Genomic DNA, 20,757 nt, shown 5'->3' on the forward strand with positions numbered 1-20,757 from the left:
CTACCTTTAAAAAAATATATATATATATATATATATATGTACTAGGGTTGCAACGATACACAAAATTCACGGTTCGGTTCGGTTCAATACTTTGGTGTCACGGTTCGATATTTTTTCCATACAAAAAAATGTTCATGCCTTTTTAATTTGTCATTTATTAAAATTATAAATATATATTTTAACTCAAATGTACAGTTTTTAAATTTAATGTTCCTGAAACAACAAAATAATAACAAATAAATAAATCTATCTGATCGAGGAATCACTCATCTTTGGAAAAGAGAGTTTATTACAGAGAAATGGTTCTTACCAAAATAAAAGCTATACTATACGCTTCTTCTGGAGTATATTCTCAGCAGCATATTAAACATATCAGGTCCCCATAAGGAGAATCATGTGCTAACGGCTGTCTAAATGACTCGGCTAAAGTTTGTAGCATGCCTGCTTGTTGTTTTTGTCTGCTTCCACTTGTCTTTGCACTAGGATGATGTCGGAGTAAATGTGCAGTCATATTCGTTGTGTTCCCACTAGTGCTGTCAGCGTTAATCTGAAATGACGTTAACACCACAACACGGCAAATCTCCGTTAACGAGCTACCGCGGATCGCCCCGTGCGTGGGGCTGGACGGCGTCAACACCTTAACGAGCAAACTGCGCTAACGCAGTAGTTCCCACCCATGTAATTGAGCATTGCGTGGCACATCCAACATACTGTTTTACTTTTGTCCATGACGCGCTTACCTTCAGGGTCATACTTCACATGAAGACCAAAATAGTTCCAAAGGCCAGATCTGAATGAGGGTGGGGGAGGTTCAATTTGCCATGTTGCAACAAGCTTAGCTTCTGTCTTGCTAGCTTGTGCTGCACTCAGTGGATCTGCGCTCGACAGTGCAGCCTAGGCGGAGTAGTCGAACGCAGATCCACTGAGCTCTCAACACAGACAGCACCGTCAGAAGGAAAGTTGATAAAATAAGTTAAAAATTTTGTATTGTTCGATACATATGCGTACCGAACCGAAAGCACTGTATCAAACGGTTCAATATCCATACGAGTATCGTTGCACCCCTAATATATATATATATATATATATTTATTCATTGACCAGCATATTAACAAAGGGTTTTTTTTCTCTGAGTTATATCTCAGTGAACTGCACTGAAAATAAATACGATACTTTAAACAGAAAAATAAAATGTAAGCTGTAAACGAATGCTTGTCTGCCGGTTTAAAAATAAACTTAAGGTAAGTCCCCTCAAAAGTTCATTTCAGACAATCCTGCAAACAGTGGTATATTTTGTGTCATTATTTCAGATGATTTACTTTGAAGTTTTCCCATCATGTAAATTCTTATTGATGACATTTTCCTTTATTTTCCTCCATCATTCATCCGTATATAGCAGAGGTCGTGGTGTCTTACCGGGGTAGAAGTCTTTGGATTTGGACAGTTTGATGGTGGCGCCAGTTTCTTTCTGGAGCTGGACGATGGTCTGACCTCCCTTCCCGATGATTGAACCCGCCGCATAGCTGGGAATCAAAACCTTCAGGAAGTACTCGCCTTCCTCTGCAGCAGGAAACAGGAAACAGGAAAGAAAAGTCAGAGACAGCTACTGCAGCTCATGTTGTTTTAATACAAAGCTGTAAAAGAAGAACATTACAAAAAGCTACAGTATGCATTTAGCCTTTTTAAACCTTTGCCCTCATGCGTGCCTTTTGATTGTATATTTTTCTTGCAGGCCAAATCGTTACTTCAGACATCGTTATGTGCCCAGGATTTCACAATCAGTGCATCACTTGTGTAAACTGTGAAGTGGAAGGAAAGTGTTTGTCAGTAATCACAGTCTGACAGAACAGATGCGAGCTGGTGCCGCATCGCTACGCCAAAGCAGAATTCTTTGTCTTTCATCTTTCCTCCTCAGCTCCTTCCTAAGCGACCATCCAAGGCTCCCAAAGCTGCATAAATCCACCCAATCACATCAAATGATGACTGTTATCCATGACAACTAATTATTTCTATAATCTGATGAGTCCGTGCCAGTGTTATCTCTCCCCATTCTCTGTTTGTCCGATTGCACGAGCCTCTAAACACTCTCCCCAGATTGGTCTGATCTAATTTCAGCGTTGGGCCCGAGGAATCTGGTCCTCGTCACCCTCTTGGCACGAGGAGAGGGCAGAGCCGTGGAATACGCTGCACGTCGGTTTTGTTATTCAAGCTAAACAGATTCAAACGATGGGCAGCCCTGTGGATGCATAGCACCACATGGCTGCCATGACAGTCACACAAATGCGCTGATTAACATGTGCAAATAAGCTCACGTAAACAAACACAAAGCGGGCCAGCGCAGATCCAGATATTTTATTATTTATAAATTTTCCCCTGCTTACACTGAGCTGCACCTGCTTCAAGGGATACAGTGTAAACCGTGGATATGAAAAGAAGATGTCGTCTCTTTCATCTTTATTTTCTTCACTGATTAATGGAAATAATCATTCATAAACTGTTAGAGTTCTACACATAGTTATTCCTAGTTTTAATATCTTTGCCTTGGCTCCTCCCCCTGTGTTTTTATATTTGACATGTAATTTATTTAAAAACATCGGCATGTTGATCTAACCTTCTGTAAGCCGAATGGCTGCCTCTAACACTTAACATCTGGCTAAATGTGCCAATAATGATGATAAATGATTGTTTCTTGAGAGGCACTGTTTCCTTTTAACAGATCAAATCTGCAGAGCAACTCTGAGAAACAGCATCCACTAATAATTTCTGGCTCTTTAATAAATATTTGATAAGCACCATCATTAGTCAAGAGTGCAACTGGATTTTAACATCTAGGTGAGCATACACGAACACGTTCGGCTCTGTGCAATTTATTGAAAGAAAGCGAGGCACGAAACCAAAATGTACTTCACCCAAAGCCTCCACAGTGGCGGTCTGTTGTCACAGAAATGTTATATTTGCATGTGAATCGAAAACAACCTCAGCTCCAGGTGTGTTGAATTGACTTAATAAGGTCTGACATTTTCAAGTTAATGTTTTGGGTTTGTGAAAAATCACAAAGTAAAGGAGAAAGGGAATAAACCAAAAGGTCAAAGCACACCTTAATCGATTTGTGTTCATTCAGAGCAGGGATACGTTCACTGACACGTTGACCTGAACCTTCAACCTTTTCCATGCAGCCTGCAGCTTCTTTGACAATGAAATGAGAGAGAAAAAGCAAGAGCAAGCCATTGCTCCTCTGCGAAACACGGGCCCTTGCTTTTCAGTAGTATCTACATGCTGTAGGTCAACTAAAGAGTAGCACTACCTCACACTTGATTCTTTATTGCTTTGTGTAGAGACATGAGATTTGTGTTAAATAGCAGAAAATATTAGCCCTCAAAAGAATTAAGATCCAGCAAAATTCTTAAATCACAATTTGTCTTTTTAAATATATTTTTCAACATTTTGGGCAGCAAAAACAGATTTATATATATAAAAAATAATACTGTCATATAAATTATCTTTAATAGCTACTTAATGAAGATACGTCATATTAAAGAGCTGCAGATCACAGCATATTCTCATACTTGTTTCCTTATTCTTTCCTGTTAGGACATTAATGTCATTTTTGTACAGTAACACTGAACATGCTTCCAAAAACATATATAAACAAATATAATTAAACGCATCTTTCTGAGTCATGTCTCAGAGTGTGAGAACTTGCTCAGGGACATCAGTTGGCTTAGAGGTTAGGAAACATACCACATGGGTATGAATAGCATCAGCAGGGAGTCCCTGGCTTCTTTTTTAACTGGATACAAACCAAATGTCATTCCCCAGCTTTCTTTTTGGTCTCTCCGTACTATCTGCACTGTGCCTATTTAATAAAAGCTGAATGCAACACAGTTATTCTGTGAAGAGAACCTCTTTGTTCCCTTTGGTTTTGTACATTTTTACACAGTAATGTTTCCGAGTTCTAAAATATAAAAGTGCTAATCTAAACTGTTCAGAGAGTTTTTGGAAGCTTTTAGAAAACAAATAAATTTATATTCGCATGTTTGTTATTGGAGTACCATCAATCATCTCAAAGCTCGTCCCAGCTGCCTCCAGTAGGAATAAAGGTATTTTTGGTTTCATGTGACATGTCAAACCAACTCAATAAAACAATGACTCTTGGGAATAACTGTCAGTAATTATAAACTGATTGTATCACCAAAATAAATAAAATTGCCGATGATTTAAGCCAAGAGTTCTAGATTTAGGAGCAATACACTCACCAGATTATATAATCCTATTTTTTCAGTCTTTAATATCGACTTTATGAGACTGCGAATCCATAGCAACTGTTCTATCATCTCTCTCTTTAAATTACCTCATTCAGTGTGTCTGTGCTCCCTCCCTAGCAGCATTCTTCATATTTGGTAATCCAGGACAGATATCCTCCAGAGACAGATTAAAATAGGATTACTGTTAGGGGCGCACTTTCTCACAAGGGCACGGCACCTTGTAACTGCACTTTACTTTGTCTTTCACCCACAAGTGGTGACGCCGAAGTACAAACACGGACGTGCATATAAAACATTACAATGCCTGCTCTGACTATGAGGCATAAAGATGAGAGCTATCTGGACGGAAGATTTATTCCATGCAGTCACGCTGACTCAAATGAAGTGCCTTTTAATAGTTCTAATTCCTACGAAATCCCTGTAACACAAAACAGCAGTGGAAAGGAGGCGTTTGCGACACCTAACTATAAATAAATGTAATTAGTAAAGTGCCCTGCAGACCCCCACAGGTGTTTGAAGTTTATATGGCTGATCAGGTCCCTGCTCAGTTTGATTAAGTGCGGTCGTTGAGGAGAAACACACTGCAAGTTTGCTGAGGTTTCAAGAGTCCGCACAGCAAAAACAGCAAAGAAGTTTCCGTTCTCTAAACAGGTGCAATAAAAATCACATCAAGAAAGCGATAGGAATACTAATCGCACCAGATGGATTCTGGTTTTGACTCAAACTTTCCTTTAAGATTTCAGGTGAGGTTATATAATCTCAAACTAATGATTTTAACACCCATGTTTCATCCACACGTGTTTTCACTTACTTTGGACAATTACATTAGACTTCTCCTCTCAACTGTGCTGGATGCACAAGCTGGACACACTTACGTCAAACAGCAGGGATGGAAATATTCACAACTCTGAGCGGCTGGGCCCGGCTCAGTGACATTTAAAAAGACAGACAAATTGGTCTAATTATAACAAACGACTGACTTTTTCAGGCACTCTGTGTTAGTAAGTCTCAAGTCAGAAATAATTCAGAAAAGAATTATGATTTATATGTTGGCTTTGGCATAATAGTAATTACTATAACTCGATACTACATAAATGTGGAATAAATGCAGCTCTGATCCATTTGCAGACTACTCTGTAATTTTATTCTTCACTGTAAAGACAGCAAATTTGTCTATGTGTTAACACTGATGCAGTCAAAAAACATACACTGTGAATGAGGTGAAGCTGAGATCAGGAGTGAGAAAATTCCCTGTCAAGTTAATTAATAAAAGTGTGCTTACTCTAACAACGAAGAATGGCTTCTTACTATAAGAAAATACAGTACAGCGCTGTATAGAATACAAGCTGACAGCATACTGTTATTTTAGTGTTTAGTAATCTCTGAGTGATATATTATTCTAGACTGTATCTGCATATCGTCTCCATGAACGCAGTTTCTCATTTTTCTTGAGTTATGATGAAACATCAGCTTTGCTGCCGTCCTTCTTCCACACACGGTTATGGAAACACAGCATTCAACATACTTTAAGATGCTTTCCTGAATTTTTATGTAAATCTGTCACATCATACACTCGTTAATTTTAATTACCAGAAATTTCTAAGAGCCTGATTTACAATTAATCCTTTGCTGTTTTTGTTAAACAGTGAGAAACGATTACTTGACACCCTAAAGTTGCCCTAAAGTTTTGCAGCTACTATTTTTTCCAGAGTGGGTGTTCTTTCTTTGATACTAAAAATGTTATCTCTTTGTTTGGTTTTGGTTTTTTCAATCATTTGTCCTGTGCTTCAACCCATGTGAGTTTGCAAAATGATTGTAGTGTTACTGGGTGGGCTCTGTTCTCATCTCTGACTGTTCAGCCAAGTCAAAGCATGAGCACACAGACAGGAAACCTGAAACTCCCCTGCCCTTCCTCAGCTCTGCTGGTGATGAAATACAAACTGCAGACAGCTCACACATGGATCCAGAGGAGAGCAAAACCAACCTTACCTCAGTTTACCCACTTTTGGGTTTGGTTACTAACAACCAAATAAATAAGATGAATGAGGTTTCACCTCTTCTTTTGAAATCCTGTGCCATCTGAATTCCATGTTGTGCATTAGCAAGGCAACATTTTTGGTGTTTATTAAAGGATCTTCTACTCAGAACCACTGGTTACTAAAGTCCAACACGAAGACACCTGCTAGTAATGGTCTACCTATCTCTCACTAATCATCCTCACTTCTATATCAGTCTCTTTAGCTTGTACTGTCCTACTTTACATTTATCTGTATATAATCTGCTTGTACCATCTCTCCTTTACGTTCTTGCATCTCCTAAGCTCTTAAAGTTTTAGAAATATTTATTAGAAGCAGAGCTACCTCACACAAAATTACCTGATCAGTTATAAATCTAAATAGGTCAGGTTTAACACGGCAAACAAACCAAAAAAAGTGGGTCTGGCTATAGTTTAGTACTGTTTGGTTGAAAGGTCAGACCCGAACCAGCTAATGAAACAGCAATAATTAATCTCCGTAACACTAACTTCTTCTGCAACCTTCTGATTTCTGCACATTAACTGAACAGAGTCATACTGTAGTTGTACATTTAAGGAGTTTTAGAAAAACATGCTTGCGGTAATTTATGTTCAGCATCTTCTGCCAGTGAAAGTGGCTTTATTACTGCAGCACTCATTGCACTGTCTGCAGCACATGTGGAACAGAAGCATTTTCGCTGATCAGAGTCAAATGTTGCATTCATGGTGGCATATGTAGATTATATGTTCATATATCCATAAAAAAATATTTATTTTTTAAATATTAATACATTAAAATAATCTACATATCAGCCCAAATGTTTCCTTTTAAACTTACATTCCCTATTTTTATTCAGACTACGTGCTTCACCACAGGATTCTTACAACAGAAAGATGTTTCATAACACAAATTTCAAACATGAGCTTGTTGCATAACTTTGTCTTGTCTGTCTTAATATTTTCCTTTTAGTAACAACCGTATCTTGAGAATCTCATGCAAGCTGCGTATCAGTAATTAGCTGCAAATAGCAACAACAATGATGTAACATTTATTCTCGCCATCTTCAGCTCGAGAAAATGTCACATGGTCGCGTCCTAAAACTGTCTTTCGGTTCCTCCTCTTCGCTTTTTTGTTTATCCCTCCTCCCCTCCAGTGATCTTTTCTTTTCCTTCTTCCCCTCATCATTTCCTTCCTCCTGTATCTTCTCAGCTTGCCTCTTTCACAATCTCAGTCCTCCCCTCTCCTCTCCGTGCTGCAGTGACCCACTTTGAGTACGAAGCCTTGAACTGACCTGCTTTAGATAGAGCCTGGCTAATTATAACCAGCTCGTATTAATAAGGCAGGGGAATTGGTAAATACACACACACACACACACGCACACACAACGCCTTACACACACAAACAACAAAGGATCACAAAGCAGACAGAAGCACACACTCAGAATCACCTCCTCCGCAAACAGATCGTTTCCGACGTCCCATAAACAAGCCTACACACCTTGGCAACGTGACTCATCACGTATAAGAGGACGTAATAAGAGTGACTCACGTTCATCATTTGTATCTGTTGCAGGTAACACTTGTACCTGTTACCATGGCAAGAGTTAGAAAAAAATTATTTATATATGCATAGAACAAGATCGCCAACAAAAAAATTAAAAATGAGACTGTCATCATCATTTATTATCACACAGATATGTTTTATATCTACTAAATGGCAGCTTTCCACACTAGCAATCTGTTTTTAAAAAATATAAACCCAATGCACATGTTTACAAAACCTGCCCACTAAGTTGATGACATATTGTTGAACTCAGCTGTATCATTAAAAGAACTGCAGAGCTGGTGTTGATTGGTAAACAGGGTTGTATAACACGGATTGGATCGCACTTCTGTAAAAATCTTTTATCAGGTTTGACAACTGCTGTTACTCAATTTTCAAAAATATGAACTTCTAGACATGAAAAAAGAAGCTTGAAATCTGTGCAGAGCTACCTGCCTCCTCCTCCCACGCTGCACCACAGTTTACAGGAAAAGTTTTAGGAACATTCCTCAAGTTTTACCTGCTTTTTTAAAGCACATAAACATCGACAAAAACTTGAGAAGCTGTGCATCTTTCGCTGTCTTTCTTTCAGCCTTTCAAAGCCGTAGCTCTTAATGCACGGCATAAAGAGATCCTTCCACATCCGAGACACATTAGTCTCTAAACTCTGCTCTGTACTTAAGGATGTGATGTTTTGACTCAGTACGCACTTACGAAGCTCTTTCATACGAGACTTCACAAAATCGTTTTGACAGTTTAAATATAATTCCCTGGTAAAAACTAAAAGCAAACCACAAATGCACGATAACCCTGATTCAAAACAAATCACACTATTTATTTAGTTATCTCATGGTACTGGTGTTTTCCCACCATTGCGTGACCCTGCCCACAGAGATCAGTTTGGTTATAGTCTTAGTACAGTACAACAGTACAACACTGGCTTCAGTGTCACTCTGCATCCCAAAGATACAGGTGAAAATCCTGTGTACTCATCTACTCAACCATAACAAGCAGCTGGAGGCACTCCTGGCCATATCTGACCTACCGGTGTCAACCTCAAACTCCAGCAGAGGTCACGCAATGCTCACCCACGCGTTACAACCTCTCAAAGCTCAGCGAATTAAAAAGCGGTGGTAAAACACTACTAGTGGGTGTTTTGTTTATTCGCTGGAAAAAAAGGTAACAGAAATGCTAAAAGAAAAATGTTTGGTTTTCTAGAAATGACTAAAAGCTCACTGGGTTTGCTGATAATGCTAAAGGAGCGTTACATGGCAGAGTCAGGCCAAAAAACACGCCAATCAAACCAGAGTCACCTGCTGAGGTTAATGGCGACTCGCGGCAGCGTCGGGATGCTTTAAAAACCCGATGTCTCGGCATGATGTCAGACTCATTGTTCTCTGCTACTATTTTGTGCAATTTTTGAAATAAAGAATCATCAGAGATACAGAGTCCCGGCCCCCTTCATGTGCAGCGCCTCTTTCATGCTGACAACATAATGAGCATGTAAACTTTCAGTCCAAATAAGAACAAGATAAACACCGTAATTACAGCAGTGGTGATTGTTACTGATTAGTTCTTACTGTTTTATCTATCAGAAAGTACGGCGGGGGGTGTTCTGTGGCGTTCCTAAAAGGCTGCACTTCAGGATACCGTAACGACCTTAATGTCATCGAGGGAGAGCTGCAAGCGATTAAACAAGACGTTTATAAGGTTAAACTTTATTTGAACAAAGCTTGAGTTTGGCAGTCAAACAGCAGTGTTATGCGGCAGCTGCCCAGGTGTGCAGAGGTCTGAATTTGGGGAAGGTGAACATTTCACTCAGTGCTCCTGTTTCTCATTTGTCAACAACAATCATGAGCAAGACAGTGAATAGGAGCGCGAGTCAAGAACTTGTTCTGGTTGAGAATCAGCTCCAGGTCGCAAAACTCCATCAAAACCGTATGTCTCAGTACTCGTCTATTCAATTCATCAACTTACTCTGTTACACATTGTGCAACAATGACTTCAAAGTCATGGCAGTGACGCTTCGGCACCAGAACCACATGCAAGTATTTTTATTACACTTTTTCTTTACCTGCAGTTCAGTTAATAATACAGCTTTAAATCTGAAAATAAATTCTATCAATCTTTCTTTTTTTTTTTCATAACAAAAATGTTCAGTGGTCACAAAGGGAATTAGTAACAAATTGGGACTTTGAGCAGAATCCTTTTCGGTATAGGTATCAATAAAATCCCTCGTAATGTATGCCTTAATTTCCATTTCTACAATTTAGTGAGTCATTATTTAATGCTTACTCTTACAGGATATCTTGTATGCTTTTCTTATGATAAAAGTATGTTGGTGGTTCACATAAAACATGACCAAATGCTCAGTTTCACACAGTTCATTTCACTCTTGGATTTGCATGACGTAAATAAGACACAATCCCTGATATTTCAATTGAATTTAATTCAATTTCATTTATATAGCACCAAATCACAACATCAGTCACCTCAAGGAGCTTCATAGTGTAAGATCAAGACCATAAAATAATGCACAGAGAATCCCAACATTAGACGCCGCTCTGTGAGCAAGCACTTGGCGACAGTGGGAAGGAAAAACTGCCTTTTGACAAGAAGAAATCTCCAGGTGAACCAGGGAGGGGCAATCATCTGCCATGATGTGGGGTTGTGGGTGAGAAATAGTCATCTCAGGCTACGTCTACACTAATCTAGATAAATTTGAAAACAGCATTTTCGTCTAAAAACGCTCCGTGTCCACACTATCTTTTTCAATCATTTTCTTCACCACTGAAAACGCTACGTTCCTGTGCTGCGCATGCGTGAAACGTAAGATGATTTGACTTGCATCATTTCCGTTTGCCGTTTATTTACTTTCCGGCTCCTTGAAATGTCGCGGCAAAATGTCGAGTTTTATCTGGAGCTATCTGGAGCATTTACACACTAATATTAATCTTTAATAGGGCTGTCAAAATTGAGAGCAAAGAAAACAACTGCTGTACAATGCCCGTCGGCCATATTAGTTGAATTGGTCACATGACTGCATCATATGACTAAAATTCGTCATCGTTTTCAAAGCCTCCGTTTTCGCATTCCACACTGCGACGTTAAAAGATCCATCTTCCTTGACCAAAAACTAGCGACACAGCTATGTTAGCATAACTTTAGCACAGTGAAGCTGGAGGATGAACGTCAACTTTTTTTCCACTCGATAAAAGTGAACGTGAGGGATTCTGGTGGTCAGGGACAAATGCAATCGCATAGCAGGATGCGGGCCAACTTCAGTCAGGAGAACAACTGAGATTATTCATCCACAATACGAGGTTAGTCATTAATATACTGCAACAACATGGGAATAGAGCAGCTGCCAGAGAATTCAACATTAATGAATCAATGTTACGGAAGCGCAGTTTTTGGCTTTCCCCATATTTCAAAAGTGCTTCATCTCTTTGCTATGACTGTCGGCATAATTTGCAGATGATGATCGGTTGTAGCCGCTGCGATGCTTTCGACCAAAACAGGCGCAGCTTGATGACATCATCAACATGCGCTATCGCCGTAGAGCGGTATAGTCAAAATCTCTATCGTTGGCCAAATTTATATCGTTTCTATCGCCCACCCCTAGTCTCCACCATTTTTATGGTGTTCTAAGTGGGCTGTCATTAAGTCACATGACATTTTAGTTAGAGTTGACTTATTAACTGATACAAGTAGCCACAGTTTGACTGAACAGAGCAGTTTGTATAAATGAGCACATGCTCAGTTGGTGCTCAGTTGCACTCAGTTTGCTTACTTACAATCCAGCATTTCTATAATGGGCTGATATGGCAAATACTGGCCGCGGAAGATTAAATATCTACCAGTCATGCTTCCTTTACAGAGATATACAATCAAAACAGGAGAGCGTCATTTCAGCTTTAGACAGAGTAAGCCATTTAAAACAATTTCTTTTTTCCCCCACAGATACCTCTAACCCCACAGCCGCAGAGATCCACTTAGTTTATGTAAGGCTACGAAGACCTTAAAGTTATTTTTACAAAAGTGTAAACTTGCATGTGCGTATTTTTCCTCCGATGCCCTGATTCACACTGATAACTCATTCCCGTTCAGCTGTTGTGTTATGCAAACTGTACATAACACAACAGCTGAATAGGAAGGAGTTAAAAACACGCCTTAAAATGGCAGCTAATAATCCGTTTAATCTTTTGTATTATTAGTTTAGTATTTCTGCTTTACTATGTAGTACTTAGTTTTTTTTCCCCAGATGATGTAAACTTGCAAGCTTCCAGTGCTCATGAACCCACAGGATTCCCTCAACACAAACCACAAACCACAAACACACACAATTTTAAAAAGGAAATTAAATCATTTGGGCTAGAAAATGGAGGGATTAAAACTTTAAACCACTGGCTACTAAAGAACAAAGTAGGTAATGGTGAGTGTGTGTCTGTGTGTTTGTGTAGATGTGCAGCTGAGTAACTACAGGGTTCCCTACTGGTTGCTGTGATGAGGGTCTTTGTTTTCACTCTGCAGTTTAGTTACAACACACACAGGAAGTACACACACTTTCTTTTACGAGCCAAAAGGATTTTTTGATGAAAGACTTGCATCTTTTTTCTGTGGGACTGTGTGATATAATAAAAATGTGGATAACCCACGACACCCCTAAAGTTTGTCATCATTAAAGGAACCAGCAGGCCTGACACTAAGGTTACATGTGGCCGAACTACACGGCTGTACTCCAGTGTCCATTTCTATAATAGTACCATGTTTTTTGTTTTTTAAAAAGATATGTTTAGGCACGAGCGGCCACAGAAAAACTAGGGCTGATTAAATTGTGGAAAATCTCTGCATATGCTCTGCAGGTCAAGAAAGGCCAATCTCAACATGTATAAATAATAAATCCTTCATCACCATGGCATATCTGGATGAGTAAACAGTCCAATCTGTTGCTAAGGCCCCTGCAGACCCGCCAGGCCTAGAATAGGCTCCCCATGCTGGGGGATTGGGGGCTCAAATCCCAGGATCTGGTGTCCACAGGCCTGCACAGGCAGGGTAGGAAGGTTGAAGATCACAAAGCCTTTCTCGTATTCTGTTACTTTTCCTCAAACGCTTCACTCAAACAAGCACACTTAAAGTCACCACTTAACTGAAGTTTTAGTTTGTAAATTACATGTCCAGTCATTTCATTATTTTGTAAGTGTTAGGTAGCTCTTTTCTTCTGGCACTTGTGCTCTACTCCCCTGATACTTGGTCATATTCTGCTATGAATATTATGCAAAAACCTGATTTTTTGGAAGTATGTAGAGAGCTCCTGACCGAAGGCTTTGGAAATTCAGAAAATGCACACTAGTGCCTGTTATGATTCAGAATTAAGAGGTTTGTTGTTACAGAAATGACATGATTGGAGTATACTCTATCTGAAGAATCACAGTTATGAATGTTACACTGCTGAATGACATTTGTCAGTAAATCCCTCAAACAAAATGTCTCTTAATCGAGGTTTTCTGATATAACCAACACGAAAACAATAGAAAGATTTCAAGTATATAGATATATCTGTTATAGTCTTCAATTGTAGGATCGATGTTCATTTATTTAAAAGAAAAATATTTTCTCTCCATCTTTTTCAACACGTTTTGATGTTTTTGCTTTGCTGTAATTCAGTTTCAGAAACCTGAATCTCTATTCATCAGTATTAGTAGATTTTAAAAAGTAAATTGAAAATGTTAATTCCTTAACCAATTCTTGGATTTAAACATTAAAAAGATCAAATGTAAATTAGATTATTTAAGTGTGTCATATTTCATACATTAGTTTTTGTGAGTTTTTGACATTTCTGCGTCATCAGTTTGATTTTTCCTCCCTAAAAATAAATAAATAAATCACACAACATTTGTAATGGAATAAACTGAATGTTGCAAATTTGATACAAATTAAAAGTCAAATTTATTTTGTTTTTAATTTCATCTGGAGGTTCACTAAACACTCACTTTAAAAAAAAATGCATTTTCTGGCACTTATTTCAATGGTTAAAATATGTCTATAATTTAGGAGCCACAACTTTTTGATATACCTTTATGTGAAGGGTTTAATCAGAATTAAGTCAAGCATAAAAATAGGGGTTAATCTGGATTCCAGCAACTAATTTTCCAGTACAACAATGGCCTCAATCCCCCTTTAGATATTTTTTCCACTCTGACGAGATTAAATATCTAGGGGAACTTCTGAAAATCCAACGATAATGACAGATATCAGTACCAAATACCCCAATCTGTCTTTAGAAAATAATATGGGTCAAATGTAAATATGAAACCCACATGAGGGGGAAACATCTTAAGTGTAGCAGTGTGAACACAGCCTTGGATGAGGGAAAGGGGGGCTCTGGTATGGAGGTTCACAGCTCTGGGGACTTGGAAAATATTCATCTCCTCTAAGCAGGGACAGTTAAGGGGGGCAGGCTTTGTCTAACACAACCCCTCCAGTCCTCTTCTCTTTTGTTGGAAAGAAGCATTCACACACACACACACACAGACACACACACAGACGTAAAGCACTCCAGCAGTGAGGCTCTGACCAGCTGTCTTCATTCTGAGAGATAGCCATCGTCGCTCATAAACACAGAGAACTCACAGAGGAAGGCGAGCAGGAGGAAATGTCTCTGTTTCACCTTTTCTTTAATTTCACTCCAGCATCTGCGTCCTTCATTTTAGCTGACACCTCCGCAGCACAGAAGGAGCGTTCATTTTTTTAATTGCTTGCTTTAGAACATATTAATGTCTCATAAAGTTTTTACATCTAAAGTTTGAAGTCAATATCCAAAAAAAATCGCACACGAACATCCCTAAAGGCATCGAGACGATTCAAACGCCAGCAGCATGCAGATACTCTCATTTGTTTTTGTGCCAGCAACCGCGTAGAAGTTTGCAGAGAAGCAACATCTCAATTTAAAAATGATGCCGGAGGGGCTCGGGTTACATGCAAACAATTTCGCAACAAAAATGAGAATAAATTACAAAATTATAAAACTTAAAAGACGCCTGCGTTAGAGCAACACCTGCAGGAGGCAAATAATTATAGAAAGAGAATGGGTTCCTCCACCGATTTATCACGTGCCAGAAAGAGCTTATCTGAGATAAGACAAACATCGTGCGGCAGAATTTCAGTTTGAATAGCGATTTGGGGAGAACCAATCAAATGCCTGCATACTGCCTCCATATGTGCTGTGATCAGGGCGTCTGCGTAGAAATCGAAGCAGACACGGCGGCGGCGCTAACAAAGATAGCCGAAGCCGCCTGCTTTCTCTCTCTTCAGAGTGTGTGTGAAAAGTGGTGTGTATTGTTCATAGACCGAGGCTATTTCAGAGCAGGGGGGCCCTTCCAGTTGTCCTCCTTACATCGGCCCTTTCATCGCTCCCTCATCCATATTTATCGCCGCTCAGCTCTCCTCACCTATCAGCGACCAGCTAGCTGTGACCGATGTCTCGCTAAACCAATCACATGCTTCCCTTTGTGGGAACATTAGCACCTCTCAGTGCCTTCACCCCACCCTGTACAATGGCTTCTTTGCTTTTTTTTTTTTTTTTTTGACGCAGTGGCTTAAAAAAAAGAAGAAGAAGAAGAAGAAGAAGAGGAGAGAATAGAGGAGAAGGAGAACTGCAGCTACCGGTGGCAGATTCAAGTCGATGGCGGCTCCAAATCGATTGACAGCCTCGGAAACAGTTGCCGAGTGAGCGTCGTCAATAGCAGCCAGCAATTGATGATGGGGGGAGTGGGTGGGGGATGAAATGATGGGGGGACGAGGGTGAAGGAGGACAGGAGGAGGAGGAGGAGGAGAGTGGAGTCATGATGGTCTGAATAGAGCATGATTAGTATGGATGAAGAGGAGAGGAAGATGGAACGAATGAACCCAGGAGAGAGGAAAGGGAGCGGGCGAGGAACGCTTACGAGTGAACAAAACAGGCGTGTCGCAGAGGAGAACGCTGTGTTCTGATTCTCGCGCTAAAGGACGAGCGGGAGCGCTATCAGTCGTTATATTTACCAAAAATATCAGCTTGAGTTTAACGGCAGGAAAAAATACAACCGTGCATATTTTGTAAGATAGCATCAACAGTTGTAACGTGTTGATATTTAATTTAAGATATGAGCTTATTTTCTTCAATCTGGCTCAGAGTGAAGCAGTTTTAGCTGAATTTAAGAGTGAAACTCGGTCCGGGTGGTGTCGGGGTTTCTTCCTCCTCGACCAGACGGACGATCAATGTGAGGAAGACTGTCCTCCTTTGTATGGATGGCCCAAAAAAGGATGCACAGCTCAGCTCCAGGAGCAACAGAAAACACTCAGATCAATACCATCAAAGGCCTTGTCTCACATAGTCAAGGCTCGAGTCACAGTCTGACTCTGGGTCTGCTACTGTAAGTGTGCGCATGCAGCGCCACATATCATTTACACACCACCTCATCTTTTTCGTTAAACTTCATCTTTGCTTTTTGTACCCGAAGTCGAACATATAACACACAGACACACACACACACACGGAAAGCTTTGAGTGTACTGCTAGTCTAGTCCCCTAATGTCACTTGGCAAGGGCATTTCAAGCCCCTCCTTCTTCTTCCCAGCACTTGCTTGCCAGTCCATCCATTTACTAAATGAATGTATTATATCTTAAAGGCAGCAGAGAAGACAAGGAGGGAAAAAAAGAGGGGAAAGAAGAAAAAAAAACATTAAAGGCTTATAATTAAAGACCTGAGAATCTCTGTACACCAAGGTCAGCAAACTTATCCAAGCTGATAAACCTGCACACCTCCCACACAGTCACATGTTGGTTTCCTGATCACCTACATGAAAATCAAAAAAACAAAACAAAAAAACCCACTCCAGTTTATTTGGTTTGTGCTTACGTAAGGCTTCTTAATGGCTTATACAAGCAGGTTTTTCCCCTGAAAGCTGCATTTGTTTTCAGTGGACTGAATCACAGTAATTTCTTTTAGACTGAAAGGCTGTTTCTGGGTATTTGTATGTACTGGTTCTTTGCATTAGCCCAAACAAATCAATCCGGTGCTTTAACCTATGGTGCTGGATGCTACATCTTACTTGGATTAAAATGAATGAAAAACATGGAACTTCCAGGATGCTTTGATAAAATATTATAATGCAAAAAACATTCTCTACATGAAGCACTGGAAAATATTTCATGTTATAAAAAGCTTTTTAGTGAGTTATGGATCTATTTTCAAGTGGCTACAGTTCACTGCACATAACACAAATACTTCAAATTAATAACAGTATAGTTCTTTTACAGCTAAGCTGAAAAAATGAAATGTAAAGCTGTACATCACACATAGCTATGTAAACAATATTAGTGAATAACAATTGCTGACAATTACAATGATTTAGTAAGATGTTTAACATGATTTAATAATTCTGGCTGCATTATAGGTGTTTGACTCCAGACCTATTTTGTTGGTTTTAGGATTTTTCATTCAAATTATATATATATATATATACAATTAAATGATAGGAAAAGACCAAAACACATTAACACATTAAAATATTGAACCCTGAGTGGCACCAAATGTATAAATCATGAAACTACTGGAAGATATTTATCCTTTGAATTCATCATGATCAAGCCCGTCTTTGTAAATAATCTATTTAAACATAGGAAACCGGATTAAGCATGAATGAGCTCATTAAACGTCTCTGATCATATATGTACACGATAAAAGGGAACTCTGAGATTCTTTAATATCTAGAAGAACCCTGCTGGACGCGGTGAGGGGAGCGCGAGGCGCAGAGATAAGAATGGGCTCGGGCTGGTGGATTAAAGCCGTGGTGGGGGTGGGAGCTTGTGAACAGCAGCGACTGCAGCTCCTCATTGATCTTTCCGTCTTTAAGACCTTCAGCTTTTTTATAAGGCGTAGCTGTGATTTATGACCTGCAGGGCTATAGCTGTCCCATGTTGTCCTATCTACAGTCTGACAGCAGACCAGCTCCTTCTTCCTGTCGCTTGCCTTTTTCTTCACTCCCTCTCACACACAAACACGCACACACAGATATTTGGATAAACCCTGGACACTGGAAAAATCCAGGTCCATCTTTTCTCATCATTTTTGACCCGAACGCATTCTCTCGCTTCTAATGAACGCAGCAGATCTGATTGATACGAATGGAAATGCCCTGGCATTAAAACCTGCATCTGGACATATTTATAAGTTGCAGCTGTTGGAGGGAAAAAAAAGACTTCAAAATATTTTAAAACTCTGATAAAGATAAATTTCTTTGATTTAAAAAGTTTTTTTCCTTCTTTTTTAGGTCTACTCAATAAAGCTTCAGTCTTCCTGTTATGCATCTCTTACCCAGCAGCAGCTGCACGGTGCACGCTGTAGCACACTTTAACCACAGTGAACAGTGAATGAACATTTCAACAATACATCAGCGGTCGTAAACCCAAATGCTTCGATGGCATGGCTAGCATGAGGTCAAAGGTCATCATCTGAGCAGCAATGTTGAGTATCATGACAAAAGAAACACTGGATTTGTATAAAAAGCATGACAATGAATGTTATGGAACTGGTAACATACAATATAAAAAACATCAGCATGCATTATCCTGAATCATGAGCAGGATATGAGGGTGTTAAATGTTGCTTTAAATCCTATTTAAATATCAGGCCCTGCAGCAGTCAGATCACCTCATTAAAGGCCCTATATCTTTTCTTTACTCCAGGATTTTGCACATTAAGTCTGTGTTGTGAATCAGAATTTCACAGTAAAGATTATAAAACAGGTAGAAGATCAAAATCAAAGTCTCTCTTACCATGAGTCTCAGTTTCTTGGTGAGGGAATACAATGCCTTCAGTTTCAAATAGGGGCTGCAGGAAGGCCACTACAGAGAGAGGAAGCACAGGGGTGGGGAGTGTGTGGTGTAAACTAATCATACATAAAAACAACCATTATTATGATCTCTTAGCACCACTTTGATTTCTAAATTTACAACTGCAGCGTGGGTGCAGCTTAAAAATATCAAATACAAAAGCATGTTCTCTGTGAAAAAATATAGCTTCTGCTTGGCTAAAGTCAGCCGTTACATGGTGAATGTTTTCTCTCCATCAAGAGTCAGGCATACAAACACTTTGAGTATCTCAATCCAAGTAAAAATCTAGGTTAGGCTCAACGCTGTTATCCAGAGAATTCTAGCTTTAAATCACCAAGACCAAATACTCTGATTAAAATTCAAACAAAAATGCATTTTCAGAACAGAGTAGAGTTTACTGTCAGTGCAAAATTTGTCACAATAGACCCACAACCAAGCTCTGATTCCTCTTTGTTGCTGTAGTTTTGCATGTGTGTGTGTGTGTGTGTGTGTGTGTGTGTGTGTGTGTGTGTGTGTGTGGGAGCTACTTGTTCATTTTCAACCAAATGCTATCGGATCATCGGCCTGATGTTGCTGGCTGACCTGGCAGCACTGCAGCCGTCCCCTCTGCCTGAGTCTGTTTAGCTGTCTCATCATCATCATCATCATCATCGTTCCAACCTTTTCATTTGTCTAAATAGACAAGCGGCCTGAGTGTTACGCAGGCAGGAAGAAAGTCCCCAGAGGGGCCGCCTGGGCTTTTTACATACAGTGAGGAGGAGCCTTTAGTGCTCTGAGTGCTGCATCGATCTGGAGTTAAACACTGCTGGCCAACCTGCAGCTCACACCTCCTCAGTCGGACTCTCCTCGCTCGCTGTCTAATTATTACTCCTGAGGATGGCTGTCATGTTTCCTGGTGGGACCTGAAGAATCTGTTATAAATGGCCGTCCTGATTTTTTTTCCACCGGGGCCAAGTCATGCAAAAATCTACCAGAACAAGAATTTCAGTAATCCAGAGGAGTCTGTCGCTTAGCTCGCACTAAACACAAGTTTGTTTTCAAATTTCACATTATGCCACCTGTCATTGTCATCCAAAAGGAACAGGGCACTTAAGCCCTATGGATCTGCGAGAGTTTATGTTTAGATCGTATTACAGCAGCCATAACAGTTGCACTAACTGAGCGGAGCCAAATCTTTTGACCATTTCAAATCAAGACTGAGAAATTAGGCCAACAATCACAGCTCAGTCATGCTCACCCTCTCTAATACGATGGAGGTTCCTCTTTAATATACGGGCAGAATTACCTGCAATGAAAATTACATTCCCTGGGGCGTTTTTTTGTTTTGTTCTGTTTGTTCAGGGAATTCAGTTTAACACTGAAGACATTTCAGAGTTTAAAGCTAAAATTTTAAATGCTGTTTTGCAATCTTTAAGGCCCTGGTGAGAATTACAGTTGGGACTAAACTCTAACAAACTCCACATTAGAGAACACGTTAGGTATCTTAACCTTAAGCATATAACTAGTCTTCAAATCAGTTTAACTGTCATTACAAATATTCAGTCTTCACAATCATAGTCAGATTGAACTCTCTGCACTAAAAGATCAGGTCCCATTAAAACCTATAGAATCTAACTATTTAAGCATACTCCCAGAAACTCCAGCAGCATTTTAAAAAGTCTCCTAAACCTTTATCATCTTTTTGCTGAGTATAAATAGCACATTTAAAGGTGTATTGTATGTCCAAATGTCCATGATAGGGTGCATGGCCAGGATAGGCTACTGATGGTTGTAATGATGGGAATGCTTGGCGCATGACAGCATGTAAACAAAAACCAAATATGGTGATTACCATGGTGACATATCCATATTTCATCAAACCAGAGAATAATGAAGAAATCATTCATCGAAGAAATTAGTGGAAAAGAAATCAGCTTTCCCTTCCAGCCGCAGAATATTAAAATCAGGACAACAATGAATGATAAAAATATCCTCTCCCTGACACACTGCATTAACACAGACTGTCGCATTCTAAACTGCTCTGGATTCCCCCTGTTTTCCCTAGCTCGCCACAGGGCTGCTG

The 20,757-nt window shown here is 39.7% G+C and overlaps 1 protein-coding gene across 2 annotated transcripts in view; it reads right to left on the reverse strand.

The window, feature by feature from the left end:
• nova2 (NOVA alternative splicing regulator 2) overlaps positions 1-20,757 on the reverse strand; it is an 87,091-nt gene that overhangs the window by 64,514 nt on the left and 1,820 nt on the right. The window contains exons 2-3 of one of the 2 annotated variants that reach the window (XM_040037764.1): positions 18,639-18,707; positions 1,417-1,560 (exon numbers count right to left, since the gene is read on the reverse strand). In XM_040037764.1, the coding sequence (XP_039893698.1) occupies positions 1,417-1,560; positions 18,639-18,707 (213 nt within the window). The remainder of the gene's footprint in view (positions 1-1,416; positions 1,561-18,638; positions 18,708-20,757) is intronic. The other variant, XM_040037765.1, reaches the window with a different exon arrangement.

This window comes from Simochromis diagramma, unplaced genomic scaffold (genome assembly GCF_900408965.1).
Source record: "Simochromis diagramma unplaced genomic scaffold, fSimDia1.1 OVJJ01000463.1, whole genome shotgun sequence".
In the NCBI taxonomy this organism is placed as follows: Eukaryota; Metazoa; Chordata; class Actinopteri; order Cichliformes; family Cichlidae; genus Simochromis; species Simochromis diagramma.